Source organism: Eurosta solidaginis, chromosome 1, assembly GCF_040869045.1.
Source record: "Eurosta solidaginis isolate ZX-2024a chromosome 1, ASM4086904v1, whole genome shotgun sequence".
Taxonomy (NCBI): domain Eukaryota; kingdom Metazoa; phylum Arthropoda; class Insecta; order Diptera; family Tephritidae; genus Eurosta; species Eurosta solidaginis.
The window spans coordinates 3,675,903-3,697,208 of NC_090319.1; the positions used below are offsets into that span (position 1 = coordinate 3,675,903).

The window sequence follows — 21,306 nt, forward strand, 5'->3', positions numbered from 1 at the left end:
TCAAGCAGTTGCGATTAAGACGATATCTAGCGAGCAATAGCAGTATTATTTTGAATAGTAGAGTTTCATTGAGCTATCAATCAGTGTGGTTATTAAGCAAGCTATTCGTTGCACAGTTGAGTGTATTGTGAAGTACTTTAATAAAGGCCATTTTGCATTATTACAAATTGGAGTTATTTATTCAACAGTTTAGTGATTCGAACTTAGCAGAGGATTGCAAATAAGAGGATTTGCAAGTAAATTCGTTACAATACTTTTGATTTAGGCATTTGTGAACGTTGACAATATATTTTGAACATTAGCCATGTTTTTTTACAAGACGTTTGCGCGTAAAAAAAAACGCTTATCCTCGCTTAGATACTGCTTAGGAGACCCATCTAGCGGCAGGGGTTAAATAACTAGCTACATAACAGTGTGTACCTAAAATTGGAGACACAAACCTCTGGTGGCCACAATGTGTAACATATAGCTGAATCAGTTGCGGTGAATAGTGGACACGCACCATTTTAAGAGGTGATACATAGAATTAGTGTTGACGTGAAACATAGACACATATTTCCTTTACACCTGAGTATAATGCATATTGAAATTTAGTAGTACTAATTTTATGCGCAGCAATTTCAGAGGTGTATTTAAAGTTTGACGCTTAGCAGTCCATATAAAGTTTAAGCGTAAACTTCTATAGATGTAAAAAAAACACAGCTATTGTTTACTATATAGTTTGGCAGCTTAAATTGGGGTTATGAAGTGAATGGAGTGGAAGGCAGTAAAAGAAGGCAGTGGAATAGCGTGGAATGAGGAACAGCAGGAAGAACAGAGTTGCATTGCATCAATAAACCTTCAATCTTTGAATCAATAACTGTGTTTTTTTCTATATACGTTTGCGCTTAAACCTTATATGGACTGCTAAGGGAAAAACTTTAAATACACCTGTGAAATTGCTACGCATAAAATTAGTAATACTAAATTTCAATACGCATTATTCTCAGATGTAACTGAAATATGTGTCTATGTTTCACCCTCTGCACTAATTGTATAGTATATTCTATGCGCGTCCACTATTTATCACAACTGATTCAGCTATATGTTATACACAGAGATACACACAAGGTTGTGTCTCCGCTTTTCGGTACACCCTATTGCTGTAGCTAGTTGTTTAACCACAGCCGCTAAATGGGTCTCCTAAGCATTATCTAAGCGAGGATAGGCGTTTTTTTTCACGCGCAAACGAAACGTATACGCGTGTAAAAAAAAACACGGCTAATATTACAGATAAAAAAAAACTAAATAATTAAATATAAGCAAACATTTTCGAAAATATATTCAAAATTAGCAAAGTTTATGACTGTTTAAATATTTTAGATGGATTTTCTAAAAGATTTTCGTAATATGGTCATTAGTGATGTTTGTGTGTGTGTGCTATCAGCTGTTAGTTGAAAATGAGAAGATTTTACGTATTTTTATGGAGAATGGCAGATCGAGCGGCACTTGCGCCATCTGACATGAAAAAGTAGCCAACTCCCAACTTTTGTTGCGAGCAAAAGAATTCGACATTTGCTTTGGCTAAGCGTGTGTTCACACTTTTAAAGTGAAATTATTTTTCCCACTCGTTGGTACTTTCCTACCATTTTTCAGTCAAAAACTGCAATTTAACAATGAATACGACACAAAATATGCAAGCAAGTATTTTTCTTGTTTAGTGAGGATGCTTATACGATGATTCGCAAAATTTTACAGGTGAATGGGCAAGGTGAAATAAACGTCAGTTCCTTTATATTTACAAACTCAACATCTTGGTCAATTAATTGTGCCGATGTTACTGACATGCATAAGATTGCGTTGAACGCATCTATATGAAAAAGTTCATTGTGGCTCGGCCATAAAGGCCGCGGCTTCATTAGAACGCAACATGTATGAAAAACTGCTTATTTGAAGGGGCTTTAAAGGTTTACAACGATTTTAACGTGTGCGTGTGATATTCGCTTGTTTATAAGTATATGTATTTACAAACCTGATATAAGAAAGACCTTTTGTCACTTGCTTTTGTTTGAATAAATTTATGGATTGCTTTGTATATCTTGTGAACTCCATTTTGCTCGCAAAGAAAAACAAACTATGAATAAAACACAAACAACACGAAATGTTTGGAACACCTGAATTTCACTCTTAATTACAATTCCCAGCCTACTTCATGGCGATAGCTGTGTTTCCGTGGCATATTCTGATACCCGATCGATATCAAATACATTCGGCGCTGGATGGAGTCATTTACTCATAACAGTGATGAATTTTCCGTGCCTTGTATGTGTGTTTTGTATTACAAAAATGGGCGTACAAAAGGTGGAATACTATCTAGACCCAGATTATAGCCCTTAATATTGGAATCATATCAGAAATAAAAACAACTTATCACTGCATAGGCTAGAGTTGGGTCGTTTCGTTCTGAACTTGTTCAATTGACCGGGTCTCTCAACTGAACTAGATCTTTGATTTCGGTTCTATTTATTCTTTTAGTTCTTTCTCTCTTCTTGTTCGGAAACATTAGGGGGACTCATGTAACCTTGTAAATGCCTTATAAAGTGTGTAAACGTATAAATTTATCTAGTGCGTAAACGAGCTGTCAAATTTTGTATGGAAAATCATTTACACAATTTGTATAAATTTACACGCGTATTTCATTGTATAAACGCAGTAAACTCAAAGGAATGCAACCTTGCAGTCATTTTCATCAGAAATCTCCAACATCAGCAAGTAAAGACGTTTTAGTTTTGATTTTTCACTTAATGTTGGCATTTTTTAATTTGTATAACAATCAAAAAAATTTTGTTTGGCAATAATACAGCTGATAAACAATCAAGTTTATCAAGAATATTACTAGGTGCGTTCATATAACAGCGTGTGTAAATGGGTATAATTTTACACCTTATAAGTTTATATGCTTTCATGAGTCCCCCTATTGTAAATTTATACATACATATGTACGTAGAATTTCACAGTGAACACGAATGTCGATGATGCCACTTACACTAAAGATATGTGTGGCAACAAATAATTCTGTAAAAATTTGAAGTTAATTATACATATATATATATTAACTTATTTATTCATAACACATTTAAATATACCTACACAAAGCATTGCTGCATACACACCCCCACCTATACTTGTAGACTTTTTTCGTGGGTGTGAGCAGCGTGAACAAATTTGCTTAAAAAAAAAGGAACAGATGAACAAAAAAGAACAACTTGTTCGTCCATCAGAAAAATAACGAAAGAACCGAATCTCTGAATTGAACGAAAAAGCACAACTCTAGCATAGGCCAAAATTTGGTTTTGTCCATACTTCTATATCAACTGAACTGTGCAGCCTGTCAAACATTACAGTACAGATATACAACGAGAGAAGGAGACAAAATCTCAAGGCTGTCGTTAAAGTTTTGAAAAAAGGGCTTAAATATATGTATATTTTAACAATCCATCTTGCTTCTATCAATACTGTACATTAGGCTATTTCGTTCTCCAAATGAAAAAGTAAGCTTTTTTTCCATCAGTATTATAAAGTTTTGGTTTTAAGAAAGAACTCCGCAGAATAGCATTACCGATTTGTGCTGAGTACGCAGATATACGTATGTAAATGAGATATACGTATGTAAATGGCTGCAGCCCATGTTTAAATAATAAATATATCAAGCCTTGTATTGTATTTGTTGGCCTTTTCATTGTTTAATCAACTAAACAGATATTTTATAGCAATTAGTATGCAGAAGTTGGGTAAAGGGGATAGTGACCCGTTGTTACCTCTTTAATACTTTTTTACACACGCTACTACAATTCACTAACGCTAACAAGTTTCAGCAAATAATGATTTGTCAGAAAATTTACACATTAGGAAGATAGGAAGGTATTGATATAGAACAGAGCCGGCACATTATGCAATTTGAGTTCGCATTTTCACACAGCCACTAACGATGTGCGATCACGATCGTTTGATTTCGCTTGTCACTCACTAAAATCAACAGTGAATGCAAAAGGAAAAGTCCATTCTACTTTTTGGGCACATAATAAAAACAATATGCTGCAATGTTAAAGTGACTTTTAATACGTTTTAGTTAGTATTATTAAGTTCCTTTGAACATACATATTAATATTGACAATTTAAATATTAATAATTAATAATAATTAATTAATTATTAATAAATATTGACAATTTAATATAAGTAACTTTTTATACGTTCTACTCAGTTTTATTAATTTTTATACATTTTTTTTTATTGAATAACTTTATGTTTTGAAAATATATATTTCTATCTTTACATTTACTTTGTTTTACATTTCTTTCTTAATGAAAAAGTGATTTTTTTAAGTCAATTTTGCATTAAAAAACACCATACTTTCTTTTATAAAAAAGTTTTATCTGACTAGTTCGACCTCCGCGTTCTTAGTTATGTGAATATAAGTAAATATTGTTAGGATTAGCTTGAAATCAAATAACCAGAGTCCGTTGTAATTTCGAACTTCGCAGTCCACATTTTCTTTTAGCACACTGTGGGGAGTTGTCACTCAATTTTTACACACACTTATGCAATTGTTTTAGTATTGTAACGAATTTGCTTGCAAATCCTCTTATTTGCAATCCTCTGCTAAGTTCGAATCACTAAACTGTTGAATAAATAACTCCAATATTGAATAATGGAAAAATGGCCTTTATTAAAGTACTTCACAATACATTTATACTTTGCTACTCGCTGGCTTAATAACCAAACTGATTGATAACTCAAATTAAACTCTACTATTGGCCGCCAGATCGCGTGCTTAATCAATAACTCATTGATTGCTCAACTCAAACTGAACTACTTCTTACTCGCCTGCCCCGCTTTTATAGTTTACGCTGCATACTTCTAGGCTTTTCCATTTCCAGAACTTACCAACTATATTCGTGTGTCTATAGTTCTCATATAGTTTCTACTTGTTTACAATTGTCTACTTTTTAGCGCTTCTCAGATGTACATATGTGAGTTTGTAGTTTACAGTCTCCCGCACACACATAAGCGTATGTAAATTCATCTGTGTGTGACATCTCATCTCTCGCTGCCTTGTATGTAAATGTTGCTCGTCGGAATGTGTACATATGTGTAGACGCAATTATTGATTCGTTTATGTAGATACATAATGATTGAATTATTGATGTGAATTCACGTCACTGCTTAGCATCGGCCTGGAGATGGCAGCACTCCTCAGTTTTGCTAATATTCGTAACACTGCCCTCCACCTAAGTCTGATCGTCCCGATCAGACAAATCTCCCAATCTAAACGCCGCTAGCATCTCCAAATGTACCACCCTTCTAATCCGTGGTTTCCCAGTGGTTTGTATGCGGTAGATGGTATCACTGATCTTCTTCACAACTTTGTACGGGCCTTCCCAACTGAACCGAAATTTGGCTGGAACACCTTTCCGCCGGTGAGGGTTGTTTAACAGTACCAAATCTCCCTTCAAGGACCCTTCCGAATTATTGTTCTCATTGTACCTGCGTTTGATCTTACTACTCATTATCCTTAGTCGTTCCCTCGCACTCTGTTGTTTGACCAATGGACTACTTCGCAGAGCTTGCGCTTGACGGATTGGCTTGACAGTATCGTTCCGCCGTTTCCCAACAGAAGTGCGCGATGGCTTGAAACCACCCTTGCATGCTTCCTGCAAAATTCTTGCAGTCGTTTTAGTGCGTCCATTTGGGTTTGTCAATGCCGGTGTTTTTGTCGCAGGTACTTTTGATTTCGCTTTGTTTGGCCCATTCGTTTCATCAACCTTTACCTTTGACTTTCGTGGCCTTTGTCGACTTTTCTCCACCAGTACTCGATTACTGCTGAAACCTTTTTCCAAACTGAAGTTAATTGGCACATCCTGGTTCTTATAATGCATCACCCTTTTCTGCATATCGATCTTGATGTCATGGTCAACCAAGAAGTCCACTCCCAATATGACTTCATCAACGATCTCCGCCACAACGAATTTGTGTAAAACCATGACCTTCCCAATCAGTACTTCACATATCACTTCTCCCTGGACTTGGTTATACTCGCCTGTGACCGTACGCAAGCTTGCTCCAGGTAACGGTTTAACTCTCCTGTTGACTAATTCAGATCGAATCAAGGAATGAGATGCGCCCGTATCTACAGTCAGTACACGCTCCTTGCCATCGACATTGCCTCTGACGGTAAGACTGCTCGATTTTCTACCAATTTGCAACACATATATCACAGGGTATTCAATAGCTGGATCTAGCTCTCGATCTCTACCTCTTACTCGCTTTTGCTCATCTCCTCCAGCTTTGCGTTTACGCCCACCCACATTGTTGGAACTATTAAGGCCAAGATCGCAATGACGTGCAATGTGACCGGACTTCCCGCATTTGAAGCATTTGATAACTTTTTCACTCCGCTTTTGCGATCCTTTCAGCGCCTCCAATATTGCGTCTACCCACTCCGGCCTTTCTACTTCCACACGGCGTGCTTTGAAAACTGGCTTACACAGAAGCGACGCTGTTTCCTGAATCAGAGCTTGTGACACCGTTTCTGCGAATGTTGGCTTTGGGTTTGCGTATGTAGCCCGCTTCGTTTCCACATCTCGTATGCCATTTATGAAGCTCTGGATTTTCACCCTTTCAGTGTATTCCACGGGTGCGTCCGCATTCGCTAAATGTGCTAGCCTTTCAATATCCGACGCAAACTCTTGCAATGTTTCACCAGGCTTCTGGAAGCGGTTCAGCAACTCCATTTGGTATATCTGTCTCCTATGCTCAGTTCCGTATCGTCTCTCTAGAGCGCCCATCAATGCTTCATAACAGTTCCGTTCGCCCTCTGGAATGATTTTTAAAATCTCAGCTGCAGGCCCTTTCAATGCCATGAACAGTGCAGCAACTTTATCTTCAGCATTTCAATTGTTCACTGTTGCGGTCTTCTCAAATTGTAGCTTAAAGACCTGGAAAGGAACAGAACCGTCAAAGGATGGTGTTTTTACCTTTGGATTACTCGTTGAAACTGCTGGGCGATTTAGTTGCAACTGCTCGATACGTCCTCTCAAAGCATCCACCTCGGCCTCGAATTTTTCTTCAAACTGCATTATTTTTTCGTCCATGCGCGCTTCGAGTTTTGATGATATACGCGCCTCTTGTGCTTCTAGTTGAACTGTTATGCGTGTCTCTTGTTCTTTCAGTTGGGTTGCCATATATGTCTTTTGTTCTTCCAGCTGTGATGACATATTTGTGGATATTTGTGATGACATTTCTGTTATACGTGTTTCTTGTGCTTCAATCTTCGATGTTATTTCTGACGACATTTCTGCAATATGTGTCTTCTGTTCTTCCAATTGTGATGACATGTTGGTAGATATTTGTGATGACATTTCGGACATTTGTGCCGATATTGCAGCCAATATCATGTTCAGGTCTGTGTTCGCCATTGTCTGCGGTGTTTCATTTTTCTCTTCAATTTTTGTTGTCTCCTCGCCATCAAGATGAAAGACATGCTCTTCCACATCAATTGCTTCTGCTTCCATTGCTTCTCGTAGCCGTGCCTGAAGTTCGAGTTTAACGCCCCTTGTATTCAATCCACGGCTCTCCTTCTTCAGTTGCGGGATCTTCAATTCACTTAACCTTGCCATGTCCTTGTTGTCCTCTAGAATTTATTCAACAATTCCTCTTCTGACACCAATTGTAACGAATTTGCTTGCAAATCCTCTTATTTGCAATCCTCTGCTAAGTTCGAATCACTAAACTGTTGAATAAATAACTCCAATATTGAATAATGGAAAAATGGCCTTTATTAAAGTACTTCACAATACACTTATACTTTGCTACTCGCTGGCTTAATAACCAAACTGATTGATAACTCAAATTAAACTTTACTATTGGCCGCCAGATCGCGTGCTTAATCAATAACTCATTGATTGCTCAACTCAAACTGAACTACTTCTTACTCGCCTGCCCCGCTTTTATAGTTTACGCTGCATACTTCTAGGCTCTTCCATTTCCAGAACTTACCAACTATATTCGTGTGTCTATAGTTCTCATATAGTTTCTACTTGTTTACAATTGTCTACTTTTAGCGCTTCTCAGATGTACATATGTGAGTTTGTAGTTTACAGTCTCCCGCACACATATAAGCGTATGTAAATTCATCTGTGTGTGACATCTCATCTCTCGCTGCCTTGTATGTAAATGTTGCTCGTCGGAATGTGTACATATGTGTAGACGCAATTATTGATTCGTTTATGTAGATACATAATGATTGAATTATTGATGTGAATTCACGTCACTGCTTAGCATCGGCCTGGAGATGGCAGCACTCCTCAGTTTTGCTAATATTCGTAACAGTATTTGTGTGGCCGGCTCTGATATAGAAGGATTATATATATGGTTTTGTCCAATTTTTGGATATATTGAGGCTGCTCACAGCGTCTAGTTTGGCTGCTCATTTTACCGACTGGCAGAGTTTTGACAGTTTATCACAGTCAGTTTTGTTTCGCTTCGAAATGTCAAATATTTATTTTAAAACAAATTTGCCAATCTTTGGCTGAAAGTGTATTTAGCAAAGCTTGATTGAATTTGACAGTTCTCTCATAAAGAACCAGATTATAATGTAAAAAAGAAAAAATACTAACCCTTTTAAATTTCTGAAAGATAGCTTTTATTTTTAAATAAGAGATCATCATTTGCAATAAGAACACGTCAAGAACAGTAAGGTACATGTACACTTGTAATATTTCGCAGCTTGCAAGCCCATGTTGTTGTAGCGATAAAGACACTCCCCGAAGATTTTGGGGAGTGTTATCGATGATTATGGTACTTTAAGGAATAAGCCCGAACATCCTGGAACGATTTAATATGACCACATTGTACCTTGCAGGCAATCGCGCCACACACCTCTAGTTGCATGAGGAACTTTTGGTCGGCAGAGCCCCGCCTAGTAAACATGTCTATGAAACTTTCATATTTGTAACAGGATTCCCCTCGGGAAGAAGGGGTTGACATTGAGTTGCGGAAGCTGAAAAGGAGCACACGGTACGAGAATTGTGGTCCGTATTAAAACAGCGAGGACAGAAAAGTAGTCAGTTCTTTTCAAAAAGCCAGCTTGCGAACAAACACGGAAGCCGTGGAAATAAAGCTTTGGGGTTGTACTAACAAATTCATCTCGCCTTTTTGAAAATAATTTTAAGGAAACTGATTTTATCAGCTGTGCGTCAGATCTAAGTATTTACAAACGTGCTCAGTTATATCCGGGAGCTGTTCCCATTCCAATTGAACCGAGTCGTGCAAGTCGGGCACAATTAATCCAAATACCATATATGTTTCCGATTTCGAAACTCAAACAGAATGCCTTCGATACCAGTTTTCGAAAGGAGAAAATATGAAACATGGAAGTAAAGGCTCGAGAAATAAGGTGTATAAACTTAAAAATCCTAACAAAAAGTTTATCTGCAAGTGGAAAGATAATTAATGCGAAGAAGTATAAACCTTAGGCAATTAGTTCATGGCAAGCTCTCCGACTATAAGTCATAAAATAAACCATGGTGGAATAACCAGGTGAAGTAAGCCGTCAACTGTCTCACTCTAAATTCTTCTTTGTTCTGTCATTCGGCTATCTGACAATTTTTCACCAACGTTGTCCCCGAAAAAATGTTGTTTTTTGCTTTTTTCAGGAGTAAAATATTGTGGTGAATGACATCCTTATGGTGTTAGTATATAACAGGGATGCACCTTAACGTTAAGCTAATCGTTTATCAAAAAATTTCCACCGTTTCCGTTGAAACACTTCGAAATATTATCGATAAAGAAATTATCAAGATAAATTGTATCTCGTTTTTAATCGAAACGAAAAGCTTTCGTTAACGTTAAAAACGTTAACGAAAACGTGATACTTTATGTTTGAATTGTGCTGGCAATGCTATAGCCATGGTGAAGCCGTAAGGTGGCAACAACGAGCGCACATACACACACAAACTCTATGTAATTTGTTTGTGTAATTCGTTGGTGGTAATGTCAAAAATACTCTGAGAAATGTTCGTACTGTCAAAATTCATGAGAAAAGTTGCAATCAGCTTGGCTAATGCTTTCACCTTTAATGACTCCGCCATAAATCAGCTTTGCCAGCATAGTTTGAAATTAATAATCAACATAAACGATTTGATTTCGTTTTGATATGGCAGAAAACGAAACGAAATCATTTCGTTAATTTGACGATCTTAACGTTAATAAACGAAACGAAATGACTTCGTTTCGTTTATTAACGGTGATTATCGTAACGAAATGATATCGTTTCGTTGGTTAAGCATGCCTGGTATATAACCACAACAACAAAAACAGTAAGCAGCCACACTTACGTACAAGGCAACGAAGAATATTACACTCACATAACCAGCAGCTCGAAGTGAAGATATATCTCGCCTACACACATGTAGTCATCAGCTAAGAGCAGAAGTCATTACTCACACATACACACGTATATAACTAAATAACCAAGCAAGATATACAGTTGTTCTAGAAGGTGAAACTAGAAGGAGAAATATCCGAACTAGGTAACAGAGAGTATAAAAGCAGCGCAAGCTGAGGCATAACTAATCAGTTTGATTTAAACAAGCTATTAGTCAAGTATAATTGTACTACTCCCAAAGTAGTTTGAATAAAGACCATTTTGCAATACTGAATATTGGACTTATTTATTCGACAGTTCAGCGATTCAAACGTTAGTAGAAGGTATAAAATAATCGGAATCCCCCAGAGTTCATTACGATATTATAGTTTTAGTACTTTTTTTCACATAACCTAGTAAGTGAAACTCGATTTTAATGGATTTAATTACAGATATACCCAAGTGATGAATCTTTGGTGTTGGCTTCCATAAGTTAGGCCGTGCTAAACTTCTACGTCCATATAAGTATGTTTAATTTGTTCCAACTCATGCCTAATTAAGGATTTTCGTCTGTGCCGCGCTACTAAAGACTTTCGAGGAATGTTTTTGTCATTCCTACAACAAGAACGCCAAAACTGTCGTATTGCACCTTATTTATGTAAAAACTTCGCTATAACAATGGAATTCTAAATATAGTTACAAAAAATTGTAACTCACTATTGTTGTTTTGCCCTAAAACTCACGCTACTATGATAAGAAGAATGTGACAGTTATGGATTGTAATTTAGAATATATGAATCCTGATCGATCGGATCAGCATCTTCAGGTTCTAAGCCAAATGCCGGGGGCTAGTATATCCCCTGATATATTTTAGTAAATAATAACTTGGTAATATTAGTAATACATCATGACTGCAACTGTCAGGAGTTTCTGGGGGATCTTATGCCTTATACGGCCCATACATGACACAAAAGCCATGCGCAAATATAAAACGACGAAATTTGTGCAAATGAAAATTTTGACATAAACGGCTCAAAAAACTGCGCAATATTCATTTTTAAAGTAGCGCCAAAAAATGAAACATGTGTCTTAATTGTATAAAAAACCACTCTTTTTTTTCCACAGTGCTGGTAATTCACGGTATAAGTCGAAAAACTCGCACCAGAAGCGTTTATATTCCATTGTATTTATAATATATGTATTTTAATTGCAATACCCGCTCAACTCATTGCAGCACTGCGCAATATTCATTTTTCAACTAGCGCAACAAATGAAACATGTGTTCATCTGTTTCTGAGGGAGCCCGCGATTTAGATTTTTTTAAATTCAGGAGAGTCTTTAGTTGTTCATACCCCTGGGTGACTAGGGTCTCGAGATATAGGCCAAAACGTGAGCCAGTGAATGCATAGACAGTGTTTATACAATATGGATATCAAATGAAAGCTGTTGATGAGTGCTTTAGTACAGAGTAATATATTATCCAGAGACGGACTGGGACTGGGATTAGGACTAGGACTGGGACTGAGACTCGGAGTGGGACTGGGACAGAAATAAAATACATACCACCCTCTGGGACAGGCAATAAGGGATGCGTTTTTTAGCGCACGCAAACAACAGGCGTTTTTTGCCCTAACCCAAATAAGCATGCGTTGCGACAATGTAAAGCATGTATGCAAACGTTAAATCTAAATGTCACGCAGAGCAAAAATTGGAAATCGAGTTAGGTTTTTACGCAGCAAATTCAATTTGGGTTACTCTCATACAAGTTGTATGGGCATGAGATATTTTTGACAGAAAATGACTTGCGTGCGTTTATATTAGGTTGGCTTGTAATTAAGAGAAGAGAAAAGAGAGAAGGAGATTGAGAAAGAGATAGAATGAGACGAAGATGGAGATAGATGAAGCGAAAAAGACGGAGGGAGGAGTGAATAAAAGGATTAGGAAAAAGTGAAAAGGGGTGGAGGGCAGATTCAGACGGAAAAAGCTTATTAAAATGTATGCAGATAGGCCAAATTTAGGGCAGGACAACGTCTGCCGGGCCTTCTAATTACTTTTATAAAAAAGTTGTATGTACATGCACTAATATGTACATTGATTATAAAAAGGTTAATGTTTTGTGGTCACCGTGGTGTGATGGTAGCGTGCTCCGCCTATCACACCGTATGCCCTGTGTTCAACTCCCGGGCAAAGCAACATCAAAATTTTAGAAATAAGATTTTTCAATTAGAAAAAAAATTTTCTAAGCGGGGTCGCACCTCGGCAGTGTCTGACAAGCGCTCCGATTGTATTTCTGCCATGAAAAGCTCTCAGTGAAAACTCATCTGCCTTGCAGATGCCGTTCGGAGTCGGCATAAAACATGTAGGTCCCGTCCGGCCAATTTGTAGGGAAAAATCAAGAGGAGCACGACGCAAATTGGAACAGAAGCTCGGCCTTAGATCTCTTCGGAGGTTATCGCGCCTTACATTTATTTTATAATGTTTGAGCTAGATAAAACTGAGATATCTTGTTACACCGGAACGCGGCCAATGGGTTAGCCTTATACACCCCTGCAAAAATTTTTGGATTACGTGTTCCATTTTCTTCATGTTGGAGTACTCTAACAATACTCCTTTGCAATGCGTTTGCGGACCACCATCAGCCGATCATTGCTCGTTTTTTAACGACAGTGATCACGACACGATGACGATCGAACAGATTTGCCAAAAGTAAAATATTGCATGCAAATAATTAATAATAAAATTTTACTTTGGCAACTCTGATAAAATACATTGATTATAAAAAGGTTAATGTTTGAGCTAGATAAAACTGAGATATCTTGTTACACCGGAACGCGGCCAATGACTTAGCCTTATACACCCCTGCAAAAATTTTTGGATTACGTGTTCCATTTTCTTCATGTTGGAGTACTCTAACAATACTCCTTTGCAATGCGTTTGCGGACCACCATCAGCCGATCATTGCTCGTTTTTAACGACAGTGATCACGACACGATGACGATCGAACAGAGTTGCCAAAAGTAAAATATTGCATGCAAATAAGTAATAATAAAATTTTACTTTGGCAACTCTGATAAAATGCAACAGCGCACTGGTTTTATGTATACATATTATATTAGTTTCTTTATTCACGTATGCGTATGCGTATTATATTAGTTTCTTTATTCACGCAAATGTAAATAACATAAGAATATTCGTATTCGTAGTATAAAATATAAAAGTTGTATTGCCCCTCTTCATTTACTTTCATTTTAAATTAAATTCACTTCGATAATTCTTTCCGACACAATTCCTCTTTAGTACTTTGGCATATGATCCTCTGTGGGTGCTCCACGGAGTACTACAGTGAAAGTACTTTGGAAAGTACTCTCACGTATGTACTCTATGGATTACTCACAAACAAAGCGAGTGGGATCACCTACTCCTCTCCTAGGACATCGCAATGTTAATTGGAGCACATTTTTTGTATGAATACAGATTAGATTTGGAGCAGTCCTATACTCCCAAAGGAGTATTCCTTACATTATTTATAGATTACTCGCGTTTTTGAAGGCACATGGAAGAACGAAACAGGTGATTGCCGGAAATCAACTGGACGGTACTTTTTTTATTATGTTTTGACACTTCAACTACCAGCGCAGTACGATTTTGACATTAGTCCATCGACTTACAAAAACATCGTACATTGAATTTATATTTACCCTCACGTTCCAATGAAACGTGATCCAGATACGGATAGAGTAATAACATGCAAATGCAACAACAATGGGATCCATATGGATCACATTGGATCACGCTTCATTGGAACGCAACATACGTTTGTAAAGCTGGAGACATTGGTGCTTTATCGGTAACCGTATCGGTAACCTTATAACAGCTGATTCGACCAACCTTATGAGAATCAATGCAATCGATTATTGGTGCCGCTAAGGTCGTAACCGTATCGTAGCCAACCAATTGGGTTTTGGTTTACCATCGTAACGATAAACAGCTGATTACGTCAGGGATACGGATACAGCGATACGACATACGGCACCAATGACTCCGGCTTTAAGCCGATTGCATTGATTCTCATAAGGTTGGTCGAATCAGCTGTTAAAAGGTTACCGACACGGTTACCGATAAAGCACCAATGTCTCCAGCTTATGTATGTCGCCCTGCTGCACCTTGTATACGGCTCCGGCGATTAACATCGAGATTGACTGAATTTTTGTATGTGTGCGTGTCGGGTATTTGACGCTTGCCCCACGCCTAGTAAATGAAAAGACATCAATCATCATTTGCATTGAGAAACCGTAGCGTTCGGACGTAAATATGTCGTCATCGGATGATGATTTTTTTTTACTTGCAACTACAGAACTTTTATTAAATAATAAACATTTTATTAAATAGTAATAAAAGCTTTATATTCCATAATGCTGGTAAACATTGATAATTTTCAATACATTTTAATATGAATTGCTGTTCTTCCGCGCTCCTGTTCATTTTGAATGACAACACAAACTAAATACAACACTGCTGTTTTGTTACTCACACCCCGCGACGATCAAATAAGCTAGCATCAAATGAAAAAATAAAAAATCATTTCTTACTATATAGTTTGGCAGCTTAAATTAAGGTTATGTTGCGAATAGAGTGGAAGGCACTCGAATTCAGTGAAAGAGACACTCGAATGGAGTGGAATGAAGAACAGTAGGAAGAGCAGAGTTGCATTGGATTAATATAACTTCAATCATTGCATCAATATTAAAGATAAATTTAGAAAAAATAATTAAATACTTGGGTATAAGCAAACATTTTCTTTCAATTACTGCAATTAAGGTGTCTTAGATGCTATATATTCCAAAATTATAACATTTTATGTCTGTTTAAAAATTTAACTTCAATTTCCCTAAGATTTCCGTAATATGGCCATTAATGATGTTTGTGTGTGTGTGTAAATTTTGAGCGATCAGCTGTTAGTTGCGCTACTTGGTAAAGTTTACAATGTCAAAAAATTTTGATTTCCATCAACGTGTAGCCGACAACAAATACGTGTGTCACGAAGCCACACTTCGAAGCTTCGCGACACACGTATTTGCAGAAACCATATAATATAGAGACATTGCATAGACGAAAAATCGTGTGAGGCAAGCTTGACAAAATTCTAGTAGGTCACATTCACCACTTACCACAGCAGAATTTGTCTGTATTTGTTATTTAACAATTATTTGTACACTTTTTATTCAGCTAATGTGTTCAGAATTTTAACTTTTACTCTCTAAAACTCCAATCAGTGTATTTCTGTGCTTAAATTATGTTAAAAATTGTGTTAAAGTTTTTGGTGTGGTGAAAGTGACCTACTAGAATTTTGTTACGCTCCGCTGCTTTCCACCGAAGTTCGCGCATGCAATATCTTTATATTCAACAATTTTTGGTATTTGTTGCCACACTTCGAAGCTTCGTGACACACGTATTTGTTGTCGGCATGGCGGAACGATACAAGGTGGCAGCATGGGACAGCTTTTTTTATTTGATTTGATACATCAACTTCCGGCGCAGTACGATTTTGACATTTGTCCATCGAATTTACAAAAACAAAGTACATAGAATTTTTATATATGTTTGTAGGTATGCAACCATACTGCCACCTTGTATCGTTCCGCCAAGGTTGTCGGCTACACGTTGATGAAAATCAAAAATTTTTGATTTTTTCATTTGACGCTTGCTTGTTTGATAGTCGCGGGGTGTGATTGACAAAACAGCAGTGTTGAATTTAGTTTGTGTCGACATTCAAAATGAACAAATGCGCGGAAGAACAGCAATTCATATTAAAATGTATTGAAAATTATCAAAGTATTACGTTTTGCGTACAAGCTCTTCATTCACAATTTTTTTTATCACTCTTTTTCCTTTTCTTTTTATTTAATAAAACTGCTGTAGTTGCAAGCATTGTGAATGATGACAAAGTGTGATCTCTTCTGCGTAAACGTCAAAATTCCAAAGTGATTGGATCACCTGATTCGTATTTGACTATCGCTGTCTCATTCTGTATCTCTTTCTATCACCCGCTGAAGATAGGCGCCGCCATATTGAACAGCCTGTCAAAACGCTGAAAAGTAGCCATATTGAACAGCCTGTCAGGCAGTTGACAGATAAGAGATCACACTTTGTCATCATTCACAATGGTTGCAAGTAAAACAAGTAAGGAAGGCAAAGTTCGGGTGTAACCGAACATTACATACTCAGCTGAGAGCTTTGGAGACAAAATAAGGGAAAATCACCATGTAGGAAAATGAACCCTGGAATGTGTTTGTATGACATGGGTATCAATCGGAAGGTATTAAAGAGTATTTTAAAAGGGAGTGGGCCATAGTTCTATAGGTGTACGCCATTTCGGGATGTCGCCATAAAGGTGGACCAGGGGTGACTCCAGAATGTGTTGTTAGGGTCTGTTGCTACAGTCTACTGTTACGGTCCACTTGGGAGCGTGTTCGCGCGAACACACCTAGTGATGGGGCGAAAGTTGCAATAAAAAGTATCGGAAAACAAGAAAAAAAAACCAGACCGGCCATCACTAGAGAAAAAATTGAGAATGAGTTTCCGGAAAAAAGTGTGATTGGCTGCAGCTAAAATTGTGGCGGCCTGGCGATATATAAGAAAAAAAAGGGATCGTGTAACATCGGTTGGCGCAACTTCAATAGCAAGGCACCAACTGCTTTATTAGCATTATTGCTACATCAACTGCACATCGCCACGTATATTTAACGAATCGCCAAACACCCTAGCCGGCTGTGCACGCATTCAAGCAAGTGAGCATTGTGGAAGAACCAAAAGACTGCAACGAGGAATTGCAGGCCCAACTACTAGAAGAACAAACAAGTGGGAATAAACCTTATCACGGTAGTGTCGTGTTGACACAAGCGCAACGTACATAATATCTAGTGAAGTAGGTCGGCGTTTCACAGTCACACTTAGTGAGGAAAGTTTCAGTAATTCCGATACGGATTCACACGGCACTGAGCTAAATGTTGATGAGAACCATTGCAATCCGAAGATAAACCCCTTTCTCTACGTTACGAAGTACCCTACCACCTTCGGAAAAGCGTCCGACCACCAATTCCGCCTCCAGGGCCAGCAGTACGTTGCCGCGTAATACAACTAACGTCAAAATGGCCAAGTCATCCAGATCGTAAAGGCCAGCACGAAGCTTTATCGCCACCAGGTTCATTCGATTACCTCGGACCAGAGCGCAACAACCACCAACAGTACCAACACGGCGCGCTCGAGACCGCGCACCACAACCAACAACAGCGTCGGATTCACCGGCAAAGCCAACTTCACCAGCGACAACACGCCGGCAGAGACCCATGGTACGTACTCTGTCGGCCATGTAAGTACCAGAAAGGTATACCGTTAGCTATAATTACCCTACAAAAATATTCTGGTCACGAAACTTACTCACGCCAATGCAAATGTGACTAGGAATATAACCTATGACTGTATAATAAATAACTAGTCAAACGGCGTGGAATGACGAGAGCATTTTTGCAGGGTAGTTAAAGGAACTTCCAAGTGTACTTAGAGGGTTTTATACAGCCCGGGTAAACCATTCGACAAGGATCGATATTTTTTTTGTCGTCAAAATTACATTTTTTTTTTTAAATTATCAACATAAAAGATGAAAGGATAGTTTAACTTATTATAAAAAAACAAAGCTACACATAAATGATTTCCACTATTTACACACTTATGTTTTGCAACTTGACAAGATATTAAAGAATGCAACAACAGTTTAATATGCAAAATTATTTACACATTTTAAAGGTTTGTTCATAAATAAACAGGCAGTTTTGTCTCAGTCAGGTTAAGCAGCAATTACCTGTTAAAACGCTCAAAACTAATTCAAACATACTCCGTTTATTTGAGAATGCATCTTATATACATTATATTGAACAAAACTCTTTAAATATAACTAAAAATGTATTCAGCAATTTACGAGTATAATTCAATTTACATAATACCTACCTAAACATTAGCTTTACAAAAAGGGCATACATCTTTTTTTTTATCATTTTAATAATATATTTTGTCGCTTTAAAATGTTTGAAGTTGGGTCTATAAATTTTATTGATAATAAGTCTTCTTTATCACGTGAAACGTTGGAGCTCAACCATAAATTTAAAGAAATTTTTTTTTTGCGACAGCAGCCATTCGTCGATTATGCACGAATTGGCAAAAGGATTTCAATTTAATTTTTTTTCTTATATCTTACAAATGTAATATATATATATATATATATACATATGAATCCCTATTGCGGGCAATATCTTTCGAACAACAAGACGAAAGTAATCTACGTGCACGTAATACATATTGCTATCGCAATTTCATCTTTATTGCTTTTGTAAACACTCTTCTTAGTACATATTAGGTATTATTATCATTACATATGCGCATTAGCATTATACCAAGTTGGTATTATGTTACACTCAAAAATAAGTTCTACTATAACAACATAATAATTTTTGTATGTGAAAAAAAGCAGATAATAAGTGATTATTGTAACAATGTACTTTAAGCTGGAGTCATTGGTGCCGTTTGTCGTATCGCTGTAGTCGTATCTCTAACGTAATCAGCTGTTTATCGTTACGACGGTAAACCAAAACCCAATTGGTTGGCTACGATACGGTTACGACCATTGTTTACTATATAGTTTGGCAGCTTAATTCGAGGTTATGTTGCGAATAGAGTGGAAGGCACTCGCAGGCCGTGAAAATAGGCACTCGAATGGAGTGGAATGAAGAACAGTACGAAGACCAGAGTTGCATTGGATCAATCATTGCATCAATATTAAACATAAATTTAGAAAAAATAATTAAATACTGGAGTATAAGCAAACATTTTCTTTCAATTACTGCAGCTAAGGTGTCCTAGATGCTATATATTTCAAAATTATAACATTTTATGTCTGTTTAAAAATGTAACTTCAATTTCGCAAAGATTTCCGTAATATGGCCATTAGTGATGTTTGTGTGTGTGTGCAAATTTTGAGCGATCAGCTGTTAGTTGCGCTACTTGGTAAAGTTTACAATGGTTACGACATTAGCGGCACCAATAATCGATTGCATTGCTTCTCATAAGGTTGGTCGAATCAGCTGTTAAAAGGTTACCGATACGGTTACCGGTAAAGCACCAATGTCTCCAGCTTAAAGGTCAACCCCTTATGATAATAACCAAAACAGAACTTTATATATATTTTTATACTCAGTTGAGCAGGGCTCACAGAGTATATTAAGTTTGATTGGATAACGGTTGGTTGTACATAATAAAGGAATCGAGATAGATATAGACTTCCATATATCAAAATAATCAGGATCGAAAAAAAATTTGATTGAGCCATGTCCGTCCGTCCGTCCGTCCGTTAACACGATAACTTGAGTAAATTTTGAGGTATCTTGATGAAATTTGGTATGTAGGTTCCTGAGCACTCATCTCAGATCGCTATTTAAAATGAACGATATCGGACTATAACCACGCCCACTTTTTCGATATCGAAATTTCGAAAAACCGAAAAAGTGCGATAATTCATTACAAAAGACAGCTAAAGCGACGAAACTTGGTAGGTGAGTTGAACTTATGACGCAGAATAGAAAATTAGTAAAATTTTGGACAATGGGCGTGGCACCGCCCACTTTTAAAAGAAGGTAATTTAAAAATTTGCAAGCTGTAATTTGGCAATCGTTGAAGATATCATGATGAAATTTGGCAGAAACGTTACTCCTATTACTATATGTACGCTTAATAAAAATTAGCAAAATCGGAGAAGGACCACGCCCACTTTTAAAAAAAAATTTTTTTAAAGTAAAATTTTAACAAAAAATTTAATATCTTTACAGTATATAAGTAAATTATGTCAACATTCAACTCCAGTAATGATATGGTGCAACAAAATACAAAAATAACAGAAAATTTCAAAAGGGGCGTGGCTCCGCCCTTTTTCATTTAATTTGTCTAGGATACTTTTAACGCCATAAGTCGAACAAAAATTAACCAATCCTTTTGAAATTTGGTAGGGGCATAGATTTTATGACGTTAACTGTTTTCTGTGAAAATGGGCGAAATCGGTTAATGCCACGCCCAGTTTTTTACACAGTCGTCCGTCTGTCCTTCCGCATGGCCTTTAACACGATAACTTGAGCAAAAATCGACATATTTTTACTGAACTTAGTTCGCATGCTTACTTGAACTCACTTTATCTTGGTATGAAAAATGAACGAAATCCGACTATGACCACGCCCACTTTTTCGATATCGAAAATTACGAAAAATGAAAAAATGCCATAATTCTCTACCAAATACGAAAGAAAGGATGAAACATGGTAAGGTAATTGGATTGTTTTATTGACGCGAAATATAACTTTAGAAAAAACTTTATAAAATCGTTGTGACACCTATCATATTAAGTAGAAGAAAATGAAAAAGTTCTGCAGGGCGAAATAAAAAACCCTTAAAATCTGGGCAGGTATTACATATATAAATAAAGTAGCGGTATCCAACATATGATGTTCTGGGTCACCCTGGCCCACATTTTGGTCGATATCTGGAAAACGCCTTCACACCACTCCCTTTTAAAACTCTCATTAATACCTTTAATTTGATACCCATATCGTACAAACTCATATCGTACCCACTCCCTTTTAAAAATACTCATTAACACCTTTCATTTGATACCCATATCTTACAAACAATGTCTAGAGTCACCCCTGGTCCACCTTTATTACGATACCTCGAAAAGGCGTCCACCTATAGAACTAAGGGCCACTTCCTTTTAAGATACTCATAAACTCCTTTTGTTTGATACCCATATTACATACCCACCTTTATGGCGATATCTCGAAACGGCGTCCAACTATGGAACTAAGGAT

General features: G+C 37.2%; 1 protein-coding gene across 3 annotated transcripts in view; it reads right to left on the bottom strand.

Annotated features, from left to right (window-relative positions):
• LOC137246441 (bifunctional methylenetetrahydrofolate dehydrogenase/cyclohydrolase, mitochondrial-like) overlaps positions 1–21,306 on the bottom strand; it is a 95,166-nt gene that overhangs the window by 65,707 nt on the left and 8,153 nt on the right. The window contains exons 1-2 of one of the 3 annotated variants that reach the window (XM_067777558.1): positions 2,189–2,208; positions 2,012–2,113 (exon numbers count right to left, since the gene is read on the bottom strand). The exons of the other annotated variants lie outside the window; for them this stretch is intronic. Of the exons in view, the coding sequence (XP_067633659.1) occupies positions 2,012–2,113; positions 2,189–2,193 (107 nt within the window). The 5' untranslated portion in view covers positions 2,194–2,208. Of the gene's footprint in view, positions 1–2,011; positions 2,114–2,188; positions 2,209–21,306 lie in introns of those variants that run through there. 3 annotated transcript variants of the gene reach the window in all.